This window comes from Lepisma saccharinum, chromosome 5 (genome assembly GCF_977018435.1).
Source record: "Lepisma saccharinum chromosome 5, izLepSacc3.1, whole genome shotgun sequence".
In the NCBI taxonomy this organism is placed as follows: Eukaryota; Metazoa; Arthropoda; class Insecta; order Zygentoma; family Lepismatidae; genus Lepisma; species Lepisma saccharinum.
The window spans coordinates 920,137-942,456 of NC_139233.1; the positions used below are offsets into that span (position 1 = coordinate 920,137).

Consider the following 22,320-nt stretch of genomic DNA (forward strand, 5'->3'; position numbering starts at 1 on the left):
TTTAGTCAATGCATGAAAGAGAAAATTGGTAGTTATAAATGATCGAACTAATATTAAATTGGTATGTGAATGTCATGAAACTCTACCTGAAAATACAATATGCAGTGCAATTTTAATTGTGGAGAAATCATATATTTATGATGTAAAAAATGAAAGAGTGATAGAAAAAATTTAATAGGATAAAATAATATATAAAAAATTAGACTACGTGTAGATTTTTTTTTGTTATTTTCAAAATTTTGGTTTGATGTTAGGTTTATATGTGTTCACATGTGTTGAGTACAATTATTATTAACTTCTAAACTAAAGTGTCCCCAAGGCAAAGTATGGATTCCACACTCGAGAATACACCTCTTGTCGTCGTGTGGATCCAGAGCTACTTTTTTTTATTTTATATGTTGTAATCTCATGGTTTGAGCTTTGTATTATATTATCCTCTCGAAGTATCCTCGACTGTGAAGAAAGGCAAACAATATAATCCTGGAATGTTAGTTTGTTTTCCACGGTCTCTTTGTATGTTCTTTTTGCTTTCTTCGTGATGGTGCTCTCTGTTCTGAATGTATACATCTTCGAACGCAAACCAGCAAACTCAACAATAATCTCACCGTTACACTCATCTTTCAATTTACCGAGAATTTTCTTGTTGCGTGAAAGAATTCCAAATCTGTTGGGTTGAGGATAGGAAGAAGTGTCGAAATACCCAAGCATGGAAGGATGTTTAAGATCTTCGTAGAGGTTAGGTGTTTGTATGTCATAAATAAAGCTATCGATGTCTATGTACAAAATTGACAGCTTATCATTATAGAAGGGTTTGATAATATTATAATGAAATTCGAACATGTGCAGTTTCGACAAGTCGAGAACTGTTGCACAAACGTAAATAGGTTTTCTGAATTTTATCAATTTTATAACTAGATTAAAAAGTGTCAATTTCTCGTAAATTTTTCGCGATTTGAATCTAGGATCAGATACCAATCTTCTACATTTATTGTTATCTGAAACTAATTTTATGTCTATACGCTTTCTGACGTTCTCCATCGTTTTTCCATAAACGGCATTATTCATTAGTTTATAAAAATCTTTATCTAATTCTGAAATGGCAGCTGTTCTGTGTCTCGTGTTGGTCTCAATATAAGATTTTAACCATGGAGAGTGTTTGAACTTGAGAATTCTTCTTACATTTACTACCTGAACACCCACCCAATCAAAAACTGGAGATTCGTGTAGTGGACGACATATCTCTCTTTTCTCTCCAGAGTTAACAAAAGCTTGCTTTGTTTAGAATCAGGTGGACATTTAATTTCGGGAGCGGGAGGTAAATCGGAAAAAGTATCATGGAAATTATTTGGAAATTCAATGTCTACCTCAATGAACAGACCAAATTCACGATCGTCGAAATGATTAATATCAATTGAAATGTGATCTATCCACTCGAATCCTCCGTAGGGAAGTTTTTGTAGCATTGCGAATCCGTAGAGATTGTTTACGTCACCGTAAAATATGTAATTCGATGGTCGATTTTCATCGTATTGATTCTCAGACATGTGAATGTTGTTTGCCTTTGCGTGTCTCTGCGAACATTGCACCATCCCCCACGTATCCCCCTTTGTATAGAAAGTAACATGTCCACGTCCGATATCAATTCCAACTTGATCCTGGTCTGGAGCAACATAGCAGACCACGCCAAACCAGGAAGAGTGTAGAAATATGCTGGATCTAATTTATAAATATTTATTGCTGTTTTTCTGAATACCTGAAAAACATCAGCAAGTATTGTTACGTCTAATTTGAGATATGCATCGTGATAATCGCCGAGAGTATTGCATCTCAATTCCTTCCATATTAATTTCGCATGTCCGTATTCTTCGTCCATAATTCCGTTTTTTTTTTCAGTGGACTGAAGAATTCTTTTTGAGGTGGGAGAGTATCATCGTCAAATTTAGATTCATCGGTTACACATTCGTAAGGATAAATGCCTTTACGTTTAATCAGTTCTACGTGTATGTTTGGAAAACTAGCTTTTGTAATTTTAAATTGTTCGTCGGTAAGTTTACTCGCTAAAGCATCGAGACTTGCCGATAGGAATCTAAAAGAATCTAGAAACCTCATGTCTATTATTTCATTAGTTCCTGGAATTTTAACTTTCTTACTTATAGAAATATAGCGTTCTTCGTTTTGAGCAAGGATATCTATTTTTTTGCGTATCGTATCCAAGATTCCTAATTAAAAAATGGAAGTCGTAATTGGATCCATTGTGAAGAAATATTGGTACGAATTTAGGCTTCTGGATTTTGAGGTTGCAGGTGTTACAGATTCCACTAATGTATTTTCCGGTGAAATGATTATGGTGAAATACTTTCCGATTCTCATCCGTGAAATGTTGATCACACACCGGACACGTTTCAATGTTATTTTAAGATTGAAGTTCATCGCTGGATAATGGAAGCATTGATTTCGATTGACATAAGAAGCTGCCAATGTTCTCAACCTCCTCCACCATCTTTTTAAAAAAGAGTTCAATAACATTCGGTCCGCGATATATATATGGTTTATCTATCCTATCCTGCCAAACAACAACATATCCAAAACTATTTGGATCATGAAGCTGGTATTGTGTTGTGGAAGAAAAGTCGGGATCCGGATCGCAATAGGACAATGGTTTGAGAATAGCCTCAAAGTCTGCGATGATGATGGCCGGATGTTCCAACAAGGCCTTGTGCATTTTAAATTCTTCGAATTCATTTGCTTTGGGCATCAACATGCGAGCCGGTCTGTTGACTCCACAGTAGACTTTATGTTCAGCAAGTTTTTGTTTGGCAATTTCTTGATTTTGAAAATGTTGGTAATGACGTCGGTCACGATCGTCGAATACTGTTAAACACCTTGGACAAACTTCGATGTGTGCATGAAACTTGGTTGTTTGGCTTCTGACCAAGCGGGAGAGTGAACGAATTAGCATATAATGATGGACATCATCGTCAGCAATAAGAAGCAGATTGATTTCCATGGCTTCATCATCAACAATATTAGTTATCCTAACGGGATGCACAAAATGCTTAACTGAAGTATACGAATATACATTTATAGCTAATCGTTTTCCTTCTCCATTTCGTGCCCTGTTTTCAAACTTTGTTATGTCAGAAATAGCAACAGGGTATTCGATGCTTGTCATAGCATATTCAATCTCGTCTACATATTGTGTGTAATGCCTAACCTGTTCCGAATGATTTGAACAATGAACCGGGTGAAGTGCCGCTAAAATGCACCACATAAAACACTCATTGTCAGTGTTATGAATGTTCAGCACGGCTCTCTTATGCTGAATTTCTACCGGAAGTGGAACGTAGCTCGAAGCAGAAAAAGGTGTAAATTTGTTTACATAAGTGATTAATCTGTGAGGACTTCCACATAAAGACCAACCTGATCCCTTAGCCTCGAATTCATCGTGTTTCCTAATCAATTCACTAGTAAGATTAGAATAAAAAACGTTCAAATTATTAATGTCTGCCAACTAAAGAACTTGGGTTTTCGTTTTGTGAAAAAAATATTTCTTATACCATTGGTTTTCTCATATTTACAGATTAGATCAACATATACTTTTATGGAGCTGTTTTCCAGTTTATTTTTCAAAATATTTATGATAGATGTTTTAATTTCACTCAAAAAACTAGAAATATCACAGCCTGGTTTCGAAGTAAAAAGAAAATCCAGGAGTTGGTTGTTGAATGCAGATGTAATCGGCTTTTTGGTCATTAGACATCTTAATTTGTTTGGAAGTAGGAAGCTTCAGCTTCAGGATGATCAATTTTTCTTTTGAATGTTCCATGTCCGGTTGATGCCTTGCAAATTTTCAGGTGTTTACTTAAATGTGCAATGCTAATTATTTTTTCGCATTGAGGACCAGGCTTAGTAGGTAACGAACGATTTATTTTCGAACCTGTTTCGCTACATCTTGCCCTATACTTGCTAATATTAGTTTTGGAGATTAATTTCCCACAAATAACACATTCGATGAAATTGGTAGATGAAATTTTTTTAAATATGCTTTAAGTAAATAACAATAAGACGCACAATCAACTCAAAATTCAATAAGATTCTATTTACTAGAAAAAAACACTTTTAAACTTACGTTAATTGATATAATGTAACTTAAAAGACAATAGTTATAATTATAATTTTTTTCAGCTGTGGTATTTATATATAAATTTTCTCATGAAAAAATACAAAATTCAATACAAATACAAATTCATACAAATTCAATCGGTGTGAAAAAGGTCTTGAACCACCTTCAAAATAAAAAAAATTGTAGCTATTACGATAAAAGTTTCAGCTTTTTTATTTATACAGAATTTCCGGAGACAACAAGTAACATCTGATCACATCAAAACTCAATCTGATCAAAATTACTATGAAAAAAATCACTTGATACACTTTTTAAACTTAAAAATAATAAATAGTATGTAGCTTTAAAATAAATTAAATACTTAACTTTTAACACTGCAACAACACATCCATACTCTTCAAACACTCTCACGTTACTGACTAATCTGTAATGCGAAAACCCTTTAAGTAACCTAAGCGCGGATGAAAACATCCGAAACAGTAAGTCAATCAGAAGACACCCATTACGTCTTAACCAAAAACACGTTAGATACGGGTCTGCGTAATAACTTGTTGCGTAAACATTGAGCCTTACGAGCCATCGCAATGTTGCGTAATAACTTGTTGCATAACATGATGCAATAATTTACCCTTAAATGCCATCGCAATGTTATGTAATGTTGCGTACTTTAACTCGAAAGAAATTATGACACTCGTATCAAGTACGAGATGAAAAAACACAGATTTGCAATAGTATAAAATCGACAAAAACATCATCAAAATAGGTTTATTATTGTGGTTAAATTAATAAAAACAATAGGCCTAGTACCAAGTATTGGTTTGAACCGCTAAAATATATGTACTCATAAAAAACTGGAAAAAACGCACAGGTGTCTGTCAAGTAAACCGGAAGTAAATTTGTGTGAGTGTAAGTGTAGGTGTGGGTGTTACGTACTTTAACTCGAAAGAAATTATGACACTCGTACCAAGTGTGAGGTGAAAAATCACAGATTTGCAATAGTATAAAATCAACAAAAACTTCATCAAAATAGGTTTTCCATTGTGCTTAAATTAATAAAAATAATAGGCCTCGTAACAAGTGTTGGTTTGAAGATACATGATTACACTACTTCTGTGATCTCAAATTCTCCTTTAAGTAGACTTGAAAACAAGCTTCAAAAAATTTCGCAGTGATATGCTACGCTCGGTCGGTATCACCAAATGAGGCGGTTGACAATTCGTGCTGTTGCCACGTCGATGCTTACAAGTGGATTTGTTCGGATCTCTGCATTCTTGTTTTACAGTCGTCTTTGCAACTTTCCTGATGCAAATTTTGCTCGAATATTTGTTGGAAAGATCAGGGATGAGAACGCTCTATTGCCTTTCGGAGAGAGTATCGACGCTGGGAGTAGTCAATGCTGCATTGTGAAAGTTGCGAGATCGTGCGCAGGAACCAGCGCACCTTCGCCCAACCGCTTAATTGTATACATGGCCCCTTAGTATAGAATATTTCGTTTAGATACCGTCAGGTTTTATGAGAAGCTGATTATTTTTCGGAACATGTTTCCACCAGCAACGTTTCGCCGTGCATCTTGGTACAACCTTAGAGCAGCGAGTGATGCGTTCTCGAGGGGGGAGTTGTGTGATGTTGATTGATTTGGTTTATTTCGCTTCGCTTTTCCGCAACCTTTGGCTAATCACAAGGACGAAGATGAGTGATGAAGGGTCAAGGGACTCTCGCAAAGAACACCCAGGCCGGGGTTCGAAGCCGGAACCCTTGACGTCGTAGCACACAGTGCTAACAACCCCGCCAGGGATTTCGGTAAATGAACTATATTAAAAGGGAGCAAAGAGGATGCCTCCCACGACTCTTGCGTGTATGTTGTTCTCTTTCTACCTTTATCAAAGATTGGTACTCGAAACAGAATGTGAGAAATGATCTTCAGATGGATACGAACCATTGTTAGTGAAAAATGACACTTTCCTTTCAAAGCATCCTAGGAAGTTAGTTTTTAGTATAGTTTATATTGTTTGCGTGCACTACGTAAACTGTAAGCCAACATGAACCACACGAAGACAACACGTACAGTCTACCGCACATCGTTGCCGGAGAACAAACCTCTTTTTCCCTGACGTAGTGTTGTTGTGTCGGAGTCCTCGCGGCGTATTGTAAATTTTCCAGACGTTCGATTGCAGCTGACAGATTTGAAGATGGATTTTATTGAAGTTCCAAGGCTGCCGCAAAAGTTCCTAAGAAAATAATTTTGAAACTATTTTTCTGTCTCCTTTCAGAATGCTAAATGAAAGTGCGCTGAAGCAGTGGGGAATCCACATGATGCCAGAGTATTCCGATCCCTACCACAAGAGGTAAGAAAACACATTTTTCATTTTCTAGTTTTTGCGGCGCAGTGCCCTACATTTAATTGTGTTCTTGATTCAAATTTGAAGTTGTAACACACTATTTTCCCTCGATGCGTTTTCAGAAACTTTTGAGTGAATGCTACGAGTAACATGCAATTCCCATTTGTCCACCCCCGTTCCCAGCTAGGATTTCACGGTGCAACCATGTAAAGAATTGTTCGGGGAACAACAAGGATCCGTTCGATTGATAGAATGTATCTTAAACCTTGTGTTATTGACTAAGGGCAGGCGAATGGAGATAAAATTTTCTTCCCTGATTTCAAATATCCGGATATTCGGATTATCCGAAATGTCCGACCGTATATACCTCTGATGTAGAACGTTTTGCTTTTATGATCCACTGACGTCGTTGCTGACTTTAATTCCATAGCTCATGGTCCTCTTTCGTCTGGTGACCAAAGGACTTGACTCTGCAGCGAGCGACCGAAAGCAAGTCTGCGCAAGTAGTGACGCAACAGGGTTCGACCAAGGAACGCGCGAGGGGGATGTTTTGCTTCGCTCCACCCAGTCGATACCTCCCCATCTTTACAAAAAGGGCCTTGCTCCAGAGATTCCCGAGATAGCGTATAGATGTTCTTTGTGAAATCCAAGTTTAGAAGTAACGAAGGAGACCAGGTCTGGGCGAGGTCTTCAAGTAATTATGTAGACTAGGTTTAGAAGGGATGAGGGCTGCATGTGGCTTGTGAAGATGAAATCTGGACGTGATTTGTGAAGCCGAGTGCACGAGTAATGCTGGAGATGAGATCTCAAAGCAGGGTCGTTAAAGGTCCAGGACTTGTAAATAAATTCAATTCCTGTCCGAGAGTGAAAATCAGAAAGGGTAAAAAGGTTCTCGAGCGTAAAGTACCTTTTTATCTTTAAAGTATTTCAATTCGCTCCCGGAACCTTTTTTTTATGGATCAATTTAAATACAGTCCAAGAAATGAAATAATACACATCTTGACCCGAATTTTTAATTGTGCGATAAAAAAAGTTCCCACGAAAAGAAAGGTTACGGAACCCAATAGAATCTATTGGAATTTATGGGTTCAACCCTGTGACGCAGTGATTTTTAAAGACAAGGTCTATGTGGTTGTCGAGCCGTGAGGACGAGACCAAATACAATGTTGCTCTATGAGCTTACCCAGTGTTTTCCTCCGCTTGTCAAGAAGTCTCCGTCGTCCGTTCTTTTACGCTTAGTTTTGATTTCTTCCGAAATGAACGAAGAATGTAATTTTGAAGCAGGCGACACCTTTCCGTTCCTCTGCCCAAGATCGTGCACGGCAGAGACCTGAGCCAGCTACTTTTTTCAGGTTTGACGAAAATTGAGTGATTCTCGGTCTGTTGCGTGGAGGAAAACAATCTGGAGACGAGGCTCCTTGAGATACAGAAGAGCCCGGGCGGAGACACGCTTGTGTTTACCGTTGTTGGGAGAGAAAGAGTGGGAAAACTTCCGCCGAGTGAGGATGTCTGCGGCTTCTTTGCTCCCGAGTGCTGCAGCAGCAGTTTTCATAAGGCGTCTTTCTTTCTCGAGATGACTAGGCCTCTAAAATATTTTTAAAAACCTTATTTTGAAATCACCCAAATTTTAACGTTACGTTATATATTAATGTGTAAGCATGCTTTTTGATAACGATCACGTATCCGATTGTGTAATGAGTTTTTGTTAAGTTTTTACCGAAGAATGAGGCAGAAATTTATACAGATTTTTGCACACGAGGTTTTGTATTGGTTTTAAGCTCTTTTATAGGGGATGTGAATTATTACCCAAAGGGACCATAAAGTGGGCCTTGGGGAAAAATTTTTACGGACTTTGAAGAAATTTGAGGGTACTGGGTTTGAGTTTTTAAGTCCACTTTATGCACAGATAGGCTTAATGGGACTGTGCCTACAGTTTCAGTGGGATCCGAACCACTATGTAGCTCGACCGGTTATCGAACCCGGGACTCCCTTTATTACAAGGCTACGGCGTTACTACTACGCACCGGGAAAATTCTGCAGATGTTCAGTGTATGTGTGTTTTGATAAATCACTTGGTCGGGTTTTGTATTTAGAACTGGAAACTGTTGTGGAAGTAGGTATTAAATTCGGAGAAAACAATGTGTTTGTTTCAGAGACACAGGAGGTGTACTAAAGGAAATATAAAGATACATTATATACAGATGTACTATACAAATTAAGTTAAAACACGCCTCTACGCTATGAGAAACTAGATTATATATCGTGATGTCATCAGTGTTTCAAAGCCAACAGGGCTGGTTGCATAGCTCAGTTGGTAGAACAATGGCACGATAAGACAAGAGTTCCGCATTCGAGTTTTGTTCGAGTCTGCATGTCTACAGAAAGTATCAATTTGCGAATAATTTTATCGTGACCGTTCTCATAAATCTCCCCTGTCAACATATCACAACTCTCCGCCCTCACTCACGATGGGAATGGAGAAATTGCAGCAGCGTCCTGCGGCATCGGGAGTTAGGTTGTTTGGGAAATGTTGAGTACGCTTATACTAATGCAGGCTAATCGGGACTGGACCTACAGTGTAAAGTGCACCCGGAACTACTGTTGAACAGCCTCCACAAGGGATGCAACCCAGACGGGGAGACAGGCAATGTTGAGTCAAAAAGAGAAAGCCATCCCTCCCCAAAAGAAGAAACACGACTTGCACAGGACTATATTCATCGTGTGCAGACTTGCATTAGGCGCACTACCCCTAAGAACTTTTTGAGTTTAAAATTTCGATCATGCAAAATAAGTTGATAAAATTTCCTCTTGAGGTATATTGTAGATGACTGGTGTACTTCACATCCGCTTTCCTCAGTCTCCTTGAATGCTCCGACTTGCATAGGATAATTCCACAGAAACCGAAGTTACAAAGTACAGCAGCGGAACTGGCTACTATATAAGCGAAGGGTGCCCTGTAGCATCTCTCCTTTGTAGCTACGACTATCATAGTGCATCATCATTGAGAGTAGCAGCCAGTGTCGCCCCCAGGAAGCAGAGGTAAGTGCTGGCGCGTCCCTCAGCCATCTAACCTTCTCCTACTACTATTATTTGTTTAGCCCAGTAAACAGTAAACGCAGTCTGCCTTCTTATTTCTCCCGAAGTAAAGGTGCGCTATCGACGATGGATTTAAGATATTAAAATAAAATGTTTTCTCTCTCTCTCTCTCTCTCTCTCTCTCTCTCTCTCCCCCCTCTCTCACTTCCTCCCTCTCTCCGTTTCTCTCCCTCCCTCCCGTGGTCCTTCCCGATGGCGTCGTCTTGTAAACAAGGAGTCCGGATTCGATACCCGATTGAGGTACATAGTGGTTCTGATTCCCCTTTAAACTGCAGTCCAGTCCCGATTAACGTTTCTGTGCATAAAATGAACCTAAGCACAAACTCAAATGCGTTTCCCGTGTCACCGTATGCCTAGCGAATGATCTTGCTTTGGTGTGAGCGTTTCCAGGTTCAATCCCTGGTGGTAGCAGAATCATATGAACAGTTGGGTTGCTACTCGCGAGAGATAGTAACCGACTAAAAAGTCAGACAACAGCGGCGATGGGACTCAACGCGTTAGCAAAATAATTTAGCAAGCTGTGTCATTCACAGGGCTATTGTGGAATTGACTTTCGGCTTCTTTCTTTCTCTCTCTCGTCCTCACGACCTGCCTTTGGATTGCCTCGATGTTTTCGCGTGACTGGGAATTTGCTCCGTACAGGGTTGCTGTTAAGTTAATGCAATTGTAGAACTGATTAACAGCATGTTTCCTTAATGCTCCAACAGTCAAAACACACTTCCTGGAAACTTTCCTGGAAAATTATCTTCAAAATGTGAGGCTCCAGAACGGTCGTTTTCCCATTTCAAAATCCCCATATGGTGAAGCGTACGGGATTTAGGTCAGGTGACCCTCATGCTCGTTTTACAATGCCCCTTTTCTCAATCCAGCGTCTGGGTAACATAGAATCCAGGCAGTCGTGTGTGTGCGCTTTCTCTTTTGGTTCAAGACATTATGGCCGCTCTATAATAGGAAATATATTTGAATGTTATTCGGTATTCAGAAACTGATAATTATGGAAATGCACTCACTTTGACTGTTTTTATTGTAAATTTCTCATTTCTGAGCTATGTTTCAACAATTTTATTCTGAGTTTGAAAGGGTTTCAGAAGCAGTTTCTTCTCCAAATAGTTAGAAAAATCTCTCTAGGTTGGAAACACTGCAGGAAGGAAGATCGGTGTTTGATTTTCGCATTATTACTGAGGAAGCTGCGATTCAAAAATATTATAGTGAACAAAGGTTTGATTGCAAATATTGTTCTCTGTTCAACTTGGATCGGGATGTTCCTGATTTGTTTGAGTTTCATTTCAGTCTCAAATGTTTTTCTTTGCACCAGAGGGCTTCAAATGAAAAGGTGAAACAAGTGTATTTACTAAGAATCACTGCATGTATCAAGGTACTGAGAAACGAAACGATGAATAGAAAAGCCGTTGCTCTGGGAACGGAACCTCTTCGTCCGATGCAATGTGTGTCGCTTGGGATGTTCTAAAAAAGAAACAAAATATATTATATCCACAATGTTCCAAGTCAGGGTTGTAAGAAGCGTGTTCAAGCACTTACCATCGAAAATATTCCAGCAGACCTTTCCTTTGCGGCATCGAGACCGACATTGTCAGGCAGAATAAATTATGGCATCTGGTGGTTTGTCTTTTTGAGTCATATTGCTCAAACCGCAGGAGACACAAGAGGTGGTTTCGCGAAAAGGAGAGCTCCTTCTCCCGCAGTATTTTCTACCTCCCAAAACAAGTGATTCCCCGCTCATGCTCTGTTGTTAATTGGCAGTGTACCGTACCAGGGTACAGTAACCGGTCGTGCACTTTCCCCCTCTCACATCCAGGGTACCGCAACCGCTTGTGCACTTTTCCTCTCTCACAACCAAGATACCGTAACCGGTCGTGCACTTTTCCTCTCTCACATCCAGGGTACCGTAACCGGTCGTCCACTTTTCCTCTCACGCTACCAGAGTACCGTAACCGGTCGGGCAATTTTCCTCTCGCACTACCAGGGTATTGTAACCGGTCGTGCACTATTCCCTTTTCCTCTCGCACAACCAGGCTACTATAAACGGTCGTGCACTTTCCCTCTTACACAACAAGGCTACCGTAACCCGTCGTGCACTTTTCTTCTCGGACTACCAGGCTACTGTAACCGGTCGTGCACTTTTCCTCTCGCACTGCCGGGCTACTGTAACCGATCGTGCACTTTTCCTCTCGCACTACCAGGCTACCTTAACCGGTCGTAACTTTTCCTCGCACTACCAGGGTACTGTAACCGGTCGTGCAATTTTCCTCGCACTACCAGGTTACCGTAACCGGTCGTGCACTTTTCCTCTCGCACGCCCAGGGTACTCTAACCGGTCGTGCACTTTTTCTCTCGCGCTACCAGGGTATTGTAACCGGTCGTGCACTTTTCCTCTCGCACTAAGAGTCTAAACTAACCGGTCGTGTACTTTTCCTCTCTCACAACCAGCGTGCTGTAACCGTTCGTGCACTTTTCCTCTCGCACAACCAGGCTACCGTAACCGGTCGTGCACATTTCCTCTCTCACAACCAGGATACGGTAACCGGTCGTGCACTTTTCCTCTCTCACGCCCAGGGTACTCTAACCGGTCGTGCACTCTTCCTCGTGCTACCAGGGTACTGTAACCGGTCGTGCAATTTTCCTCTCGCACTACCAGGGTATTGTAACCGGTCGTGCACTTTTCCTCTCGCACTACCGGGTTATTGTAACCAGTCGTGCACTTTTCCCTTTTCCTCTCGCACTGCCAAGCTACCCTAACCGGTCGTGCACTTTTCCTCTCGCACGACCATGGTACTCTAACCGGTCGTGCACTTTTCCTCTCTCACAACCAGGCTACTGTAACCAGTCGGGTAATTTTCCTCTCGCACTACCAGGTACTGTAACCGGTTATACACTTTTCCCTTTTCCTCTCGCACAACCAGGCTACTGTAACCGGTCGTGCACTTTCCCTCTTGCACAACCAGGCTACCGTAACCCGTCGCGCACTTTTCTTCTCGGACTACCAGGCTACCGTAACCGGTCGTGCACTTTTCCTCTCGCACTGCCGGGCTACTGTAACCGATCGTGCACTTTTCCTCTCGCACTACCAGGCTACCGTAACCGGTCGTGCAATTTTCCTCTCGCACTACCAGGGTATTGTAACCGGTCGTGCACTTTTCCTCTCGCACTAAGAGTCTAAACTAACCGGTCGTGTACTTTTCCTCTCTCACAACCAGGGTACTGTAACCGTTCGTGCACTTTTCCTCTCGCACAACCAGGCTACCGTAACCGGTCGTGCACATTTCCTCTCTCACAACCAGGATACCGTAACCGATCGTTCACTTTTCCTCTCGCACTACCAGGGTACTGTAACCGGTCGTGCAATTTTCCTCTCGCACTACCAGGGTATTGTAACCGGTCGTGCACTTTTCCTCTCGCACTAAGAGTCTAAACTAACCGGTCGTGTACTTTTCCTCTCTCACAACCAGGGTACTGTAACCGTTCGTGCACTTTTCCTCTCGCACAACCAGGGTATTGTAACCGGTCGTGCACTTTTCCTCTCGCACTAAGAGTCTAAACTAACCGGTTGTGTACTTTTCCTCTCTCACAACCAGGGTACTGTAACCGGTCGTGCAGTTTTCGTCTCGCCCCTACCAAGATACTGTAACCGGTCGTGCACTTTTCCTCTCGCACTGCCGTGGTACCCTAACCGATCGTGCACTTTTCCTCTCGCACTTCCAGGGAACTGTAACCGGTCGTGCACTTGTCCTCTCTCACTACCGGGGTACCGTAACCGGTCTTGCACTTTTCCTCTCTCACAACCTGGATACCGTAACCGATGGTGCACTTTTCTTCTCGCACTACCAGGTACTGTAACCGGTTATACACTTTTTCTCTCGCACTATGAGGTACTCTAACCGATCGTGCACTTTTGGTCTCTCGCACTACCAGGGAACTATAACCAGTCGTGCACTTTTCCTCTCGCACTACCAGCGTACCGTAACCGGTCGTGCACTTTTTTCTCGCACTACCAGGGTACCGTAACTGGTCGTCAACTTTTCATCTCACAATCAGGGTACCGTTACTGGTCGTCAACTTTTCCTCTCCCTTCCAGGGTACCGTAACCGATCGTGTACTTTTTCCCTCTCACATCAAGGCTACCGTAACCGGTAGTGCACTTTTCTTCTCGCACTACCAGGCTACCGTAACCGGTCGTGCACTTTTCCTCTCTCATGTCGAGGGTACTTTATGCTGTCGTGCACTTTTCCTCTTTCACTACCACTGTACTGTAACCGGGCGTGCAGTTTTCCTCGCACTACCAGGGTAAGATTACGGTCGTGCACTTTTCCTCTCGCACTACCAGGGTACCGTAACCGGTCGTGCACATTTCCTCTCGCACTACCAGGGTACCGTAAGTGGTCGTGCACATTTCCTCTCGCACTACCAGGTTACTTTATCCGGTCGTGCACTTCTCCTCTCTCACTACCAGGGTACCGTAACCGGTCATGCACTTTTCCTCGCACTGCCAGGGTACCGTAACCGGTCATGCACTTTTCCTCGCACTACCAGGGTACCGTAAGTGGTCGTGCACTTTTCCTCTCGCACTACCAGGGTACTGTAACCGGTTGTGCACGTTTCCTCTCGCACTAACAGCGTAAGGTTACGGTCGTGCACTTTTTCTCTCGCAGTACCAGGGTACCGTAACCGGTCGTGCACTTTTCCTCTCGCACAACCAGGGTACCGTAACCGGTCGTGTACTTTTCCTCTCGCACTACCGGGTACCGTTACCGGTCGTGCACTTTTCCTCTCACTACCAGTGAGCCGTAAACGGTCGTGCACTTTTCCTCTCTCACTACCAGGGTACCGTAACCGGTCGTTCACTTTTCCTCTCTCACTGCCAGGGTACTGTAACCGGTCGTGCACCTTTCCTCTCGCACTACCAGGATAAGGTAACAGTGGTGCACTTTTCCTCTCGCACTACCAGGGTACCATAACCGGGCGGGCAGTTTTCCTCTAGCACTACCAGGATAAGATAACGGTGGTGCACTTTTCCTCTCGCACTACCCGGGTACCGTAAACGGTCTTGCACTTTTCCTCTCGCACTACCAGGATAAGTTAACGGTGGTGCACTTTTCCTCTCGCACTAGAAGGGTACTGTAACCGATCGTGCACTTTCCTCTCGCACTAGCAGGGTACTGTAACCGTTCGTACACTTTTCCTCTCGCACTACAAGGGTACTGTAACCGGTCGTGCACTTTTCCTCCCGCACAACCAGGGTACCGTAACCGGTCGTGCACTTTTCCTCTCGCACAACCAGGGTATCGTAACCGGTCGTGCACTTTTCCTCTCGCACAACCAGGGTACTGTAACCGTTCGTGCACTTCTCCTCTCTCACTACCAGGGTACTGTATCCGGTCGTGCACTTCTCCTCTCTCACTACCAGGGTACCTTAACCGGTCGTGCACTTCTCCTCTCTCACTACCAGGGTACCGTAACCGGTCATGCACTTTTCCTCGCACTGCCAGGGTACCGTAACCGGTCATGCACTTTTCCTCGCACTACCAGGGTACCGTAAGTGGTCGTGCACTTTTCCTCTCGCACTACCAGGGTACTGTAACCGGTTGTGCACGTTTCCTCTCGCACTAACAGCGTAAGGTTACGGTCGTGCACTTTTTCTCTCGCAGTACCAGGGTACCGTAACCGGTCGTGCACTTTTCCTCTCGCACAACCAGGGTACCGTAACCGGTCGTGTACTTTTCCTCTCGCACTACCGGGTACCGTTACCGGTCGTGCACTTTTCCTCTCACTACCAGTGAGCCGTAAACGGTCGTGCACTTTTCCTCTCTCACTACCAGGGTACCGTAACCGGTCGTTCACTTTTCCTCTCTCACTGCCAGGGTACTGTAACCGGTCGTGCACCTTTCCTCTCGCACTACCAGGATAAGGTAACAGTGGTGCACTTTTCCTCTCGCACTACCAGGGTACCATAACCGGGCGGGCAGTTTTCCTCTAGCACTACCAGGATAAGATAACGGTGGTGCACTTTTCCTCTCGCACTACCCGGGTACCGTAAACGGTCTTGCACTTTTCCTCTCGCACTACCAGGATAAGTTAACGGTGGTGCACTTTTCCTCTCGCACTAGAAGGGTACTGTAACCGATCGTGCACTTTCCTCTCGCACTAGCAGGGTACTGTAACCGTTCGTACACTTTTCCTCTCGCACTACAAGGGTACTGTAACCGGTCGTGCACTTTTCCTCCCGCACAACCAGGGTACCGTAACCGGTCGTGCACTTTTCCTCTCGCACAACCAGGGTATCGTAACCGGTCGTGCACTTTTCCTCTCGCACAACCAGGGTACTGTAACCGTTCGTGCACTTCTCCTCTCTCACTACCAGGGTACTGTATCCGGTCGTGCACTTCTCCTCTCTCACTACCAGGGTACCTTAACCGGTCGTGCACTTCTCCTCTCTCACTACCAGGGTACCTTAACCGGTCATGCACTTTTCCTCTCGCACTACCAGGGTACTGTAACCGGTTGTGCACGTTTCCTCTCGCACTAACAGCGTAAGGTTACGGTTGCGCACTTTTCCTCTCGCACAACCAGGGTACTGTAACCGGTCGTGCACGTCTCCTCTCTCACTATCAGGGTACTCTATCCGGTCGTGCACTTCTCCTCTCTGACTACCAGGGTACCGTAACCGGTCATGCACTTTTCCTCGCACTACCAGGGTACCGTACGTGGTCGTGCACTTTTCCTCTCGCACTACCAGGGTACTGTAACCGGTTCTGCACGTTTCCTCTCGCACTAACAGCGTAAGGTTACGGTCGTGCACTTTTCCTCTCGCACAACCAGGGTACCGTAACCGGTCGTGTACTTTTCCTCTCGCACTACCAGGGTACCGTTACCGGTCTTGCACTTTTCCTCTCACTCCCAGTGAACCGTAAACGGTCGTGCACTTTTCCTCTCTCACTACCAGGGTACCGTAACCGGTCGTGCACCTTTCTTCTCGCACTACCAGGATAAGGTAACAGTGGTGCACTTTTTCTCTCGCACTACCAGGGTACCGTAACCGGGCATGCAGTTTTCCTCTCGCACTTCCAGGATAAGATAACGGTGGTGCCTTTTCCTCTCGCACTACCAGGGTACCGTAAACGGTGTTGCACTTTTCCTCTCGCACTACCAGGATAAGTTAACAGTGGTGTACTTTTCCTCTCGCACTAAAAGGGGTACTGTAACCGGTCGTTCACTTTTCCTCTCTCACTACCAGGGTACTGTAACCGGTCGTGCACCTTTCCTCTCGCACTACCAGGATAAGGTAACAGTGGTGCACTTTTCCTCTCGCACTACTAGGGTACCGTAACCGGTCGTGCACCTTTCCTCTCGCACTACCAGGATAAGATATCGGTGGTGCACTTTTCCTCTCGCACTACCAGGGTACCGTAAAGGGTCTTGCATTTTCCTCTCGCACTACCAGGATAAGTTTACGGTGGTGCACTTTTCCTCTCGCACTACAAGGGTACTGTAACCGGTCGTTCACTTTTCCTCTCTCACTACCAGGGTACTGTAACCGGTCGTGCACCTTTCCTCTCGTACTACCAGGATAAAGTAACAGTTGTGCACTTTTCCTCTCACACTACCTGGGTACCGTAACTGGGCGTGCACTTTTCCTCTCCCACTACCAGGATAAGATAACGGTGGTGCCTTTTCCTCTCGCACTACCAGGGTACCGTAAACGGTCTTGCACTTTTCCTCTCGCACTGCCAGGATAAGTTAACGGTGGTGCACTTTTCCTCTCGCACTACAAGGGTACTGTAACCGGTCGTGCACTTTTCCTCTCGCACTAGCAGGGTACTGTAACCGGTCGTACACTTTTCCTCTCGCACTACCAGGGTACTTTAACCGGTCGTGCACCTTTCCTCTCGCACTAGCAGGATATGATAACGGTGGTGCACTTTTCCTCTCGCACTACCAGGGTACCGTAAACGGTCTTGCATTTTCCTCTCGCACTACAAGGGTACTGTAACCGGTCGTGCACCTTTCCTCTCGTACTACCAGGATAAAGTAACAGTTGTGCACTTTTCCTCTCACACTACCTGGGTACCGTAACTGGGCGTGCACTTTTCCTCTCCCACTACCAGGATAAGATAACGGTGGTGCCTTTTCCTCTCGCACTACCAGGGTACCGTAAACGGTCTTGCACTTTTCCTCTCGCACTGCCAGGATAAGTTAACGGTGGTGCACTTTTCCTCTCGCACTACAAGGGTACTGTAACCGGTCGTGCACTTTTCCTCTCGCACTAGCAGGGTACTGTAACCGGTCGTACACTTTTCCTCTCGCACTACCAGGGTACTTTAACCGGTCGTGCACCTTTCCTCTCGCACTAGCAGGATATGATAACGGTGGTGCACTTTTCCTCTCGCACTACCAGGGTACCGTAAACGGTCTTGCATTTTCCTCTCGCACTACAAGGGTACTGTAACCGGTCGTGCACTTTTCCTCTCGCACTAGCAGGGTACTGTAACCGGTCGTACACTTTTCCTCTCGCACTACCAGGGTACTTTAACCGGTCGTGCACCTTTCCTCTCGCACAAGCAGGATATGATAACGGTGGTGCACTTTTCCTCTCGCACTACCAGGTACCGTAAACGGTCTTGCATTTTCCTCTCGCACTACAAGGGTACTGTAATCGGTCGTGCACTTTTCCTCTCGCACTAGCAGGGTACTGTAACCGGTCGTACACTTTTCCTCTCGCACTACCAGGGTACTTTAACCGGTCGTGCACCTTTCATCTCGCACTAGCAGGATATGATAACGGTGGTGCACTTTTCCTCTCGCACTACCAGGGTACCGTAAACGGTCTTGCATTTTCCTCTCGCACTACAAGGGTACTGTAACCGGTCGTTCACTTTTCCTCTCTCACTACCAGAGTACTGTAACCGGTCGTGCACGATTCCTGCCCCGCATGCAAGAGGCTTTCTCTCTTTTATTGTTTACGATTTATATTGCAGACCTACCCTCAGTTGTCAAATACTGTAACATACATTCCTATCCTGATGACACTCAACTGATTAAATAATTCCATCCAACAGAAATTGCCATAAATACTGAATACATAAGTAATGATTTGTGTGCCATAGATACATGGTGTGTTGCAAATGGCCTAATATTAATGCTAATAAACATGTTATACATTTATTGGAAGTCGAAATGCTATTGGTTCGTTCGAGCTCACCAATACATCAATTAAAATAAATGGTGATGTCATGCCTAGAGCTCAAGTATTTAAAAGTCTTGGACTAATATTTGATACTCGTCTATCATTGGATGAGCATATTAGCCGCCAAATCAATAAATCATTTGAACACTTAAATTTAACAAATTATTATCTTCGGAAATCGAACAGCGTTTAGTTGAAACACTCGTATATCCATTTCTAGACTATTGTTACGTAGTGTATTCTGGTAGAATAAATGGAACTTCACAAGCAAAAATTCCAAAATGCGTGCGTGTTTTTCATATTTTGCATCCCAAGACGTGAACATATTTTACCTTTCCTAATTCATAAGAATGTCCTGAATATGTACCGTAGGTGACTACTGCATACATATTGCTTATACTTAAAATTATTACATCTGGCAAGCCGACGTACGTGGCAGGCATGTTGATCCCTCGCACCAATGCACAGCCTCCAAATTTAACCTTTCACACTGCAACACACAGGCTTGTGAGTCGTCCTTCTCATATTTAGCTGCAAAAACATTTAATGCCCTACCGAAGAGCACGTGGAGCATACCTAAAATAGAATCTTTCCGAAATGAAGTAAGATATTTTCTTTCAGCAGAGCAGAGATTGTGCAAATACTATGATGTAACTTGAACGTTTGTGTTACGTATTTTGTTTGTCTTATTTTTCATTTTACTTTTATTTTTATGTTGTCTTTTCACTTTTCTTGTATAATTTTATTCATGTAGCATTTATTATAATTATTTGATCAAAGCAGTATGTTGTAGCTAAATCGTAGATTTTGTTTTGTAGGTACATATAAAAAATGTAAATTTAAATGTACTCAATGAAATGGGAGTAGGTGGCAGAACAGACTCAGGCTGAACCTCGCCCACTCAAATAAAGAATTTGAATTTGAACCAGTAAGAATAGCGTCACTAGATCATGACCTATTTTGTGACGTCTGGCCCGCATGTAGTCTTGACATCTCTCTACGTATCGCAGATAAGGCGGTCGCCGTATTTTATTCGTCCGCCCGCAAACGTGGAGAAACCTTTGTTTATTGAGGCGTCCCAATGCGAGGAGGAAGCGTCTGTCAGGCCGGATGCCAGCAACAAAGACCGTGGCCCTTCCTTGTTGAATAATATTCCCGAGGCTGACATATGAATATACATCCTGCGCTCGGTGATAGACGCGAGCTTTATCCGGGAAACTGTTATTTGTGCTCTGTGGCGTCGCACTATGGAAACCCTCCCTGTTCTTATAGTTATCTAGCCGAATGCTCCCTGCTACAATCGTGAAGAAGGAAGTTGTTAACTGAGTTTTTGATGTCGAGCTTCCATAGACAGTGCACATTTATTAGCACACATTTCCAGCAAGAGTTCCACCTAGGTACCGTTTAGGTAGGAGGCAGGGGTTTCCTATGGTGGGGTCCCAGTGCCTGAAATCCTGGGAAAAAGTATTGAAAGTCAACCTATGAGTGTCATGTGATTTTGAAAATACACCAGAAAACCTGGAGAATTTAGGCAAATTCGAGTGTTCTTTTATACTTGGTAGGATGAAGAAACGAAAATAAATTATATTATTTTTCTTCAAGCAGCTTCTTGATGGAAGATATCCTATATTATAATGGTTTTCTCGTAGCTTGTTTTTCTTAATTTATTTCGTTGAATAAACTTTATTGAATAGCAAATGGAACACTCAAGCCTTTTTTCTAACATGTCAAACAGAATGGTCTGAAAATTCATTTTAAAATTGCCCGAAAAAAACTGCGAGCCAAGGAACGCTTTTTCACAAAACTAGTAAGGTCCCTGTAGTATTTGGTCTTCCGGTGGGGCCGAACGTTCGATTTAAAAAAAATAGTTTTCCAATATCAACTTGCAGCGGTCCTATTCAGTATGTTTATCAATTGTGCATCTGACCATTAATACAATTTGATATATTTTCAATTGTAATTTTTAGCCCTTGATAATAGTTCCATAGAATAGTCTGCCTCTCGACTTACAAACGCCTGTAACTTCTCGTCTTGCGCGAAATGTGCAGTTCGCATCGTTAGAGGAATTTGATTTTCCATTTTCGGCGATATCCTCCATTGCGTTGCAGGTAGAGGCGAGTCAGGATTCGTTTCAAGGGAATGGTGCAGCCGCCAGAGCTCACAAGGAAACTGGAGAATCGAGAATCGTCATTTTGTATGTTTGGAAAAGTTTTAGTACTTTGAACGTACGTGTAAGAAGTAACGCACCACTTGGACGTTGCATATTGTTAAATCTAGGCATGAACGCTGCCAGATTTCCGCGGCTACACAACACTGAATGTTGATTCACTTATATGAAAACATAAAATAAGCGTGATATCCTGCACAAAAAGTGAACATACGTATATTTAACAAGGATACAAAATTTCCCTTCTTCGTAATTCTGGAACAACGGGATATTTATTCTTATTAGGGTGGACGGTGGTTCATTTCCACTGGCTCATTCTGAGGTTTTCCCCCGCGGTTGCCGTAGACCTTCTTCCGGAGAATGCTTACCTTCAATGAAGGCCACGGATTCTTCCTCCACTTCCATGTTCTCTTCTCTATATCGTTCTCTCAGGTCCCCATCACGATGATCCTAAGGGTAGAAATAGTGGATGTTAATTAACTAACCACCACGACACACACACACACACACACATAGTCAAAGAGAGACAGAAGGGGGAAGCGGAGGAGGGAGAATTTGTGTTGATGTGATGGAAAATTAATATCTTTATTTACCCACCGAAGTTTTCAATACTACACATCTCGCCCACTCAAATGTTCTGTACCTGCCCCCGATAATGAGAAGCGAGACGCTTTCCGATGGCGGTTTTGTAATTAGTTCCGTCTTGATTCGGAGATTGGAGCAATAATGACTGGTGAAGCCGCAGCTGTTAATGATCAACCCACAACTTCTGTTTGAGCCCTGATTGCTCCGATATCGTACGAGCCTCGGGCACATGCATGTTGATGGCCAGTGTAAAAGGGAAGCTGCTTTTAAAATTAGTGGTCCACGTGAAAATTTGTTTCGAAGCATTGATTGAATTTTAAGAGATAACCGAGAGGAATTGGTGTTCGCTGAACTGCGAAAAGTGGATGACAAAACGACAACTAAATGTATCGCGCGATTGATCGCTAAACAAGTAACAGCGATGTGGAGTGGATGCGCCAATGAGCGACGGGGTGGTAGGATAAACGCGAAATGAACGACGCTAATGGGCTAAGCGTCTTATTGCTATGACACGTAACATAAAATTGATTTTTCCTTCATGTTATTAAGATTTATCCTACCGTAACATTGTGGAGTTTAGAAAAATTACTGTTAGTGCTTATGAACTTACTGCTAATAGATGTGCTACTATTTATAAAAAAAAAATTAAAAAAACTGAGCCCTGAGAATCAGCCCCTTCCTTTCATGAGGATGCTGCGAAGAGTAGCCTACTTATTTAGCAAATATGACGCGCGTTTTTAGACTAATTCTGTCATTTACGGAAGATTATAACACCATTAAGCCTTGTTTCCATGATATGAAAAACTCAATA

At 43.3% G+C, this 22,320-nt stretch overlaps 1 protein-coding gene across 2 annotated transcripts in view; it reads left to right on the forward strand.

Annotated features, from left to right (window-relative positions):
* Positions 1 to 22,320, forward strand: part of LOC145987597 (glycosyltransferase 25 family member) — a 575,666-nt gene that overhangs the window by 470,044 nt on the left and 83,302 nt on the right. For both annotated transcript variants that reach the window (XM_083121956.1, XM_083121957.1), the window contains exon 6: positions 6,394 to 6,468. In XM_083121956.1, coding sequence (XP_082978082.1) covers positions 6,394 to 6,468 — 75 coding nt within the window. The remainder of the gene's footprint in view (positions 1 to 6,393; positions 6,469 to 22,320) is intronic.